Source organism: Alligator sinensis, unplaced genomic scaffold, assembly GCF_000455745.1.
Source record: "Alligator sinensis unplaced genomic scaffold, ASM45574v1 scaffold148_1, whole genome shotgun sequence".
Classification (NCBI taxonomy): Eukaryota; Metazoa; Chordata; order Crocodylia; family Alligatoridae; genus Alligator; species Alligator sinensis.
In genome coordinates this window covers 655,848-664,251 of record NW_005842407.1, presented here as the reverse complement: position 1 = coordinate 664,251, position 8,404 = coordinate 655,848, and the positions used below count along the sequence as shown (strand labels likewise).

The 8,404-nt window shown below is 45.9% G+C and overlaps 1 protein-coding gene across 3 annotated transcripts in view; it reads right to left on the bottom strand.

Moving 5' to 3' along the window:
- Window positions 1-8,404, bottom strand: part of LOC106722539 (natural killer cells antigen CD94-like) — a 25,411-nt gene that overhangs the window by 11,032 nt on the left and 5,975 nt on the right. For 2 of the 3 annotated variants that reach the window (XM_025211456.1, XM_025211454.1), the window contains exons 2-5: window positions 4,997-5,119; window positions 4,418-4,540; window positions 3,223-3,336; window positions 824-975 (exon numbers count right to left, since the gene is read on the bottom strand). In XM_025211456.1, the coding sequence (XP_025067241.1) occupies window positions 824-975; window positions 3,223-3,336; window positions 4,418-4,540; window positions 4,997-5,117 (510 nt within the window). In that variant the 5' untranslated portion in view covers window positions 5,118-5,119. The remainder of the gene's footprint in view (window positions 1-823; window positions 976-3,222; window positions 3,337-4,417; window positions 4,541-4,996; window positions 5,120-8,404) is intronic. The other variant, XM_025211455.1, reaches the window with a different exon arrangement.

Genomic DNA, 8,404 nt, shown 5'->3' with positions numbered 1-8,404 from the left:
TATCTCCTTGAAACTTGGCAGGCTTTGTGGCCTCTGCAAGAGCTACCATCCCTGCAGTTTTTACCCCACTGTGGCTTAACACACACACGTGACATGAGTTTTGCTTTCAGGACTTTCAGGTGCAGTTTCCCAGAAACCCCTGCACCTATCTCCTTGAAACTTGGCAGGCTTTGTGGCCTGAGCAGGGGCTAGCATGCCTGCAGTTTTGACCTCACTGTGGCTTAACACATACATGTGACATGAGATTTGCTTTCATGATTTTGGGGTGCAATTTCCCAGAACCCCCTGCACCTATCTCCTTGAAACTTGGCAGACTTTGTAGCCTCAGCAGGGGCTAGCATGAGTGCAGTTTTGACCCCACTATGGCTTCACACATACACATGACACAGGTTTTGCTTTCAAAACTTTGGGGTGCAGTTTCCCTGACCCTCCCGCCTATCTCCTTGAAACTTGGCAGGCATCATGCCCTCAGAAGGGGCTACCATTCCTGCATGTTTCATCCAAATCAAGCCACAAATGACAAAGTTATAGGCTGTTTTGTCCTTCCCCATTATATGCTATGAGTGAAACATCTCAACAGTTTTGACGTTTTGACCCTGCTTTGACGGAACAAAATGGAACAGCTATTTTGAATTGAAACACAATTCGAAATGAAATGCTGTTCCATTGAAACGTCGAAACACTGCACTGGTTGAAACGGAACGCTGCCATTTTGCACAGCCCTACTGGCTACACCCTGAAAGAGGGCATTGCCAAAGTTTTAACTGCAGCCTCAGCCACAAACTCTGAGGCCAGTTCTGGGGCGCAAAGTCAAAGTGCTCACCAGTTCTTCCTTATTTTTGATGTCAAGAAGTTTGGAGTCCAAAGAAGTACAATCACCTTTACTCTCTTGCCAGGATTTCCAGTCAGTAGTGAAGAGGTAACAGAAGTGTCCATGTGGTTTCCATTTTTCTGGACATGAACTGTTTTTATCCCCTTGAAAAGAAAACACTGTTAAACTCTTTTGAGAACTTCATTTCTGTGTGCTGATGTGTGCAACGTGATCCCAGATGGCTAGGACAGGTGTCATGACTTGTGCATGCACCCCTTGTGTTGCATTGAAGAAAATTTGACCTGCCTGTAGTGCATAACAAGCAGAGTTCACACCTAGGGCAAACCCTGTCGGGGTGCATGGTTCCACGAGCGAGACCCAGGGAGCGTGTGTGGATTCCAAGAGTTAAATATCTATAACTTTGTTGTTTTTTGGCTGATTTGGATGAAACTCTGCTGAAGCCACAAAGCCTGCCAAGTTTCAAGGAGATAGGTGCAGGGGTTTCTGGGAAACTGCACCTGAAAGTCCTGAAAGCAAAACTCATGTCACGTGTGTGTGTTAAGCCACAGTGGGGTAAAAACTGCAGGGATGGTAGCTCTTGCAGAGGCCACAAAGCCTGCCAAGTTTCAAGGAGATAAGTGCAGGGGTTTTTGGGAACCTGCACCTCAAACTGCCAACAAGCAAAACTCATGACATAGGTGACACTGTGTGTGTGTTAAGGCACAGGGGGTGAAAACTGCAGGGGGAGTCTGGGTTCTGGGGCTTTTCACTTCTGGCCGCAGGCAGGCAAAACTCGGACATCTGACTCCCCAGATACTTCTGCACTTTTACCTGCGCTGCTACATCCCCCTCCCCCCACCAACCCCAGCCTGTCCCTCACCCCCTGACGCCTTCATTTCCATTTTCATTGACTGGCTTTCTTGCCTGCATTGTGTGCCAGGCCAGCCTCTGGCTTCTTTACTATTGCTTCCATCCAGGACCAGGAGACACACCAACTGCAGGTACTTCCGCAGCCTGACGAAGGGTTTTTCAACCCCCAAACTTCCTAAGATATATTTTTCTAACTATTTCATTTTTTTCATAAAAAACATATAAACATGAAAACACAAGATAAGCCATCACACGCACCACAAGCAACATATATCCAACACAACATCTTTACTTCTTGCTGTCAATTCCTTTATAAAAAGAAAGGCTCTGTGACAGTTCTGTTTGGGTACCTTTGATGCTACTGGTGCTATTGGTGTTGAGCCAGCAAAGTTATTTAGACCTGCCGTCGTTTACAGAGGTGGACTGACCCAAGGCTGTAGGGGAGGAGAAGACCTCATGGGGGCACACTGCTATGTTGTGCAGAGGCCCCAGCATCAGGAAGGACACACCTGAATACACGCACAGTCCCACAAGCACCCACGTTAAGAGTTTTGCCTGCCTGCAGCCAGAGGTGCAGGGCCCCAGAACCCAGATTTCCCCTGCACCTATCTCCTTGACACCTGGCAGGCTTTGTGGCTGCCGCTAAATAAAGGTTGTCATGTGCTATTTTTTTATTTGTTTCCCATCTTGGTCCCCACAATACAAGCAGCAGCAGAGTGCCTGTGTGGGGAGCTCTCACACATCCCTTCCTACCTGGCACAGAGTAGCTGAGTAAAATGAACAAAGATTGTGTATTTTCTTGCTTGAGCCACTGAGTAAGTGCATGAGAATCAGATGAGCTTGGTTTCTCTTTGTTTCAAGAGTAGAGTCAGTAGAACTATTATTTTCTAACTTTCCCTATTGTCTTCACTCAGCATTTTAAAATTGGGCTGTTATTGAGACCTACAGTTTGCAATATTATGTGATACAGTGATGCTATTAGACATTTTGTATATCATTTTTTTAATCAACCAAGTGGGAGCTAAAGAAGACATCAAATTCCACCAAAATATTTACCTCTGGTGGTGGTATATGCTTTTTGATAGTGAGTTATTCTCTGGTGCAGGGTCATGTTTTCCTCATAGGTACAGTTTCCCTGGATTTTACGTATGTTGGAATCCTAGAAAAGTGGTATTCACCATAACAGCACAATGGATTGTGCCAATTAAACCAGAACAAGTTGAAATATTTTTTTTGCATATGAAGGAAATTGAGCTGGAATCATGATATGGCTCTGTGTCCTTGTGAAATGGATTTTTTAACAGTGATTACTTTTGTTATATTTTCCAGTATGCCTTTAAAAAAATTCAGAAGTTTTAACTCTTATTCCTAAATATGAATAGAAAAACCTTCCTGAAATGTCTATAAAAGTTATAAAACCATTAGGGACTGATTTACAACTTCCTTACATTAGAACAATGGCAGTGAACAGACATTGAAACAAAAATGGATTCATAGAAGAGTACACAAGGCCCCTATTTTTATTCCTACAGAATACTCACGTATGGCGACTAAGACTACTACTGTTACCAGTAGTATTAGGCAGAGGATTCCCAGAATTCCTGTAATGAGTCTCCTCCGGGGAGTGGGCAGAGCAGGAGAATCTAAGGACAAAACTGGTATAAAGATAAGTGAAGTGAGTCCATTCTGGGTGTCTGGCAATGTTCCCTCTAAGGAGCAGCGGTCCATGAGCACGCTGCCTTGATCTGGTGTGGGACACTTACTGAAGGGGGCTGAGAGCTGGGGGCAGGAGGCAAAGGCCTGGGGCCAGGGGCCAGAGGCTGGGAGTCGGGGGCTGGAGGGCTGGAGGCTGGGGCCGGGGGCTGGAGCCGGGGGCCAGGGGCCAGGGACTGGAGCCGGGGGCCAAGGGCTGGAGTTGGGGCCAGGGGCTGGGACCGGAACCTGGCGCGGGCTCTGCCAGCTTCGGGGAAGTGCTCCACTCTCCCACACTAGGGCCGGGGAGTGGATCACTTCCCCAGAGCCGGCAGAGCCTGCACCAGGCTCCGGCTCCAGCCTCTCCTGGTGTGTGGCCTTGAAAAGGCTGTGCACAGCCAAACTTTTAGTTGTGCATGGTTGTGCATGCGCGCACCTTAGGGGAACCTTGGTGTTTGGGTCAGACTGCGGCTTCAGGTAGAATTGCATTTACATATGAAAATCACCCACTTGACCAGGTGTGAAAACCCACACCAGATTTACTGCTTTATTATGCTGGATGCTCAAACAGGTACTTTTCCTAACTGCTAGAGCAGTGAGTTCTATTTCCAAACTTCTGTGACCAACATCCTAGACACTGCAGGTTTCTTTGTAACATAGGCGATGCATAGGAGGATCACGGGGGGGAGGGGAGGTGGGGACTGGCCACCGCTGAAGCCGCCACTGGCCTCTTTTGGGGCCCCACCGCAAACCCCGCCACTGGCTTCTGTGGGTGGTCGCTGCTTGCCACCCGCCCCCTCCTCACTGCTGCCGGCATCTGTGGGTGGTCCCCACTTGCTGCTCACTGCCATGGTGCCCTCCCAGTCTCAGGAGGCACCTGTCATTCATGCTCAGTAACATGGTACTAGGCAACATTGCAGAGATTTTTGTTTCCCTTTGCATTCCAAAAATACAATGTTAGGCTCTTAGGGTACGGGAAGAAGCTTGTTTATGAACAGTAGAAGAGAATTCAGGGTAGCCTCTTGGTAACACACATTACACTACCTTTGCTCTCAGAGTTCTGAGGCCTTTGGTCTTTCTCAGAGTTCTGAGATCTTTGGCTCCTCCTCTCCTGCGAAGAACAGTGAAATCTCACGTCCATGTAAGTCACCTCTGTTTCTCTCATTTCTGAAGAATAGCAAATGTGGAAATGGTCTTAGTGGACAGCAATGGAAAACTGTATTAAATGAAAAATCAGTGGGTCAATAAGTAAAGATAAGCAAAGTGAGCCTCTGTTCTGGGTGGCTGGGTTAGACTACAACTTAAGGGGGAGTTCCAGTTACATATGGATATCACCCACTTGACCAGGTGTGAAAGCTGACACCAGCTTTATTGCTTGAGTATGGTTATGTGCAAAGATGTACTGTTCCTAACTTCTAAAGCAATGAGTTCTATTTCCAAACTTCTTTGACCAACATCTTAGATGCTGCAGGTTTCTCAGTAGCATGGTAACATTGCAGAGGTATGTTTTCCCCTTTGCATTCCAAAAATACAGTGTTTGGTTCATAGAGAAGGGGAAGAAACTTGGCTATGAACAGTAGAAGAGAATTCAGGGTAGCCTCTTGGTAACACTCATTACAGTACCTTTGCTCTCATTGTTCTGAGGCCTTTGGTTCTTTTCAGACTTCTGAGATCTTTGGCTCCTCCTCTCCTGTGAAGAAGAGTGAAATCTCACATCTGTGTAAGTCACCTCCCCGTGGCTCATTTCTGGAGAACAGCAAATGTGGAAACTGTTTTAATGGACACCGATGGACAATGCTATTTATTGAAAAATCAGTGGATCAATAAGGCATTCTTCACTGCACGGGAGAAATGAAAAGATGCTCCCATGATTGATTCCATATTACAACAGCCTTCAACAGGAGGAACAGAAACATAGAAAGAAAGCTCATGTTGAGATCACTATGGGAGTCTCCTTATTTCTCTCCTTCTGTAACCTTCCATCTATTTAAAATATAAACAATGACATTGTATTTTGGTACCTCTGAGCCTTACAAAAAAACAGATACGAAAATGGAACAGCCTAACCATTTTTTATATTAGTTGAAATGGTTCAGATTGCAAACTTCTCAACGGTAGGGTAGTACCATGCACTGTGTTCATACTATAGGTGTCGACTTTTATTTTTGCCAGAGGGAGGCCTAAGATGATGGACACGTGGAAAGTTTCACACATTTCAGGTGACAGCCCTCTTCCCGAGGGGAGCCAGGGCCCTTGGGCCCCCATGTATTCGGTGTCTCTGGTTCACATAGTGTCTAGCACAACAGCACCCTAATATTGGTTGGAGCCGAGAAGCACTGCAGTAAGAAAATTAATAGTCACAGTGGGACATATTTTATTCCATCCATTAGCACCAAAGTAGATTTAGGCACCTAAATGCAATTTTATTCCATTGCTGAAAAAATGTGTAAACACTTTCATTTTACAGTGTGTTAGTAACACAAAGCAGTGAGCCAGAGGAGGATGCATCTCATGTTTTACTTTAACTTTTTCTTCCAGGATTTGAGTAGCATGCAACACTTGTAGGCACCTAACAGAACAGAATCTGACTGTGTAAGTCAAAATCAAATATGATGTTCTCTGAAGTTCCCTTAATTTTCCAGGAAGTTACTGGATATTTTGACCAGTTATGTTCAGGCAGTAACAGTCTTGTAAGACATAATAAAAAGGACACAAGATTTATATTTAAATAAACAACGGTTCCAGGAAGTGTATTTCATTATTCTTTCTAAAATTTAACCAGAAAACAATTTACTTTTGGGAAGAATTTAGTGATCTGAGGGATATGTTTATGTGTACAAGGGGTAAAGGACAAAATATAAGTGTCCAAGAAGCCTTTTCTGTCTTTGAATTGTATGTTTCGTTAAATCCAATTGACTAAAAAAACAACAAAAAAAGATCATCTACTTTCACTGTCTACAAACGGCAGTACTCCAAATAGCTACTGCACTTTAGGGGTTTAGGATTCTTAAAGCACTACTATTTTTAGTTCTGAATTCTTTTAATCCTGTGTAATTTATTCACCTTCACTAATGCAAGCCAAGCTAAAATGTACCTGCATCCACTGCTAGTGCCAGATTGTTGTGAACATGGTCAGAGCACTCTTGCAAATTGCTGAATAGTCTCTTTATGTTTCTTAGTACCTTTGACCCCCCCATTAAAAGTAACAGGATCTGATGGCACTTACAACATCAGGCCTTCCATCCAGTCTTCCTTTTCATTTCTAAATACCTCCAGAGATATTGTTCTTACCAATATGTTCAGGATGCTACTGCACAGCCCCTCACCCATTACAATGTTTCTATCATGTCTTCAATTTTACTTTTTTTGATTTCACATAGTTATTCCAAATATTGGATGACGTTATGTGGATTATGTAATTGGATTAACAGAGACCTGGTGGGATAGCTCGTATAACTGCAGCGCTGTCATGGATGGGTACAAACTGTTCAGGAAGGACAGACAGGAGAGAAGGGGAGGAAAAGAACCATACAATAGCTTAGAGCTCCAGTATGAAGCTGGAGATGGGCCTGTAGAAAGTCTCTGGTTTAAGGTTAGAGGGGACAGCAACAAGGGGGATGTTGTGGTGGGGGTCTGCTATAGACCACCAGATCAGGAGGAAATGGTGGATGAGGCTGTCTTCAAGCAGCTAGCAGAAATTTCCAGATCACAGGCCCTGGTTCTCCAGGGGCACTTCAATCACCCTGATGTCTGCTGTGAGGGCAATACAGCAGTGCACAGGCAACCCAGGACGTTTTTGGAGAGTGCTGGAGACAACTTCCTGGTGCAAGTGCTCGAGTGGCCAACTAGGGGCCGTGCTCTTCTTGACCTGCTGCTCGCAAACAGGGAAGACTTGGTGGAGTATGTAGTATAGTGGATAGCAACTTCGGCAGCAGTGACCACAAGATGACTGAGCTCAGGATCCTGACAAAAAGAAGGAAGGAGAGCAGCAGAGTAAGGACCCTGGACTTCAGAAAAACAGACTTTGACTCCCTCAGGGAACTGATGAGCAGGCTCCCAGTCTGAGGGGGAAAGGAGTTCAGGAGAGTTGGTTGTATATTAAAAAACCTTATTGAAGGCATAGGAATAAACGATCCTGATGTGCAGAAAGAATAGCAAATGTTGCAAACAACCAGTATGGCTTAGCAGAGAACTCTTTGGTGAGCTTAACAGAAAAAGGAAGGTTACAACAAGTGGTAGCTTGGACAACCAACTAGGGAAAAGTATAAGAATATTGTTCGGGCATGCAGGGATGAAGTCAGGAAGGCCAAAGTGCAATTTGAAGGGTAACAAGAAGGGTTTCAAGAAGGGTTTCTACAAGTATGTTAGCAACAAGAGGAAGGTCAGGGAAAGTATGGGTCCCTTACTGAATGGGGGAGGCAACTTAGTGACAGATGAGGCTTTGGCTTTCATGACCACAGCCCGCTCTTTGGAGAGAGAGGCAGCGAGCTGCTGGGAAGAGATGGCCTCCACCTCTCTCCCCCAGGGAGGAGGCTCTTCTCAGCCAGACTGGCTGATCTGCTCCACCGGGCTTTAAACTAAGCCTGCTGGGGGACGGGGGCACTACTGCCACTGCTGGCCCGCTGAGCAATCCTTACAAAGCCAGCAGGTCAAGGCACTTAAGGGAGCCCACCCCTGCCCCAGCCCTGGCAAAACCTGTGGGCAAGGAAGGAGCCCCCCATGGGGCACTTGCTTGCCTGTACACAAATGCCAGGAGCTTGGGGAATAAGCAGGAGGAACTCATCCTCCTGCTCAATGCAAATAATTATGATGTCATAGGGATAACGGAGACCCGGTGGGACTCCACCCATGACTGGACCACGGGTATAGATGGCTATACCCTGTACAGGAGGGATCGTGTAGAGAAAAGGGGCGGGGGTGTAGCTCTCTATATTAAGGAAAGCTACACGTCCCTGCAAGCTGATATTGGTGACCAGGGTGGACGGCTGGAGACCCTCTGGGTTAAAATCGGTGGGGAACACGGCACAGGGG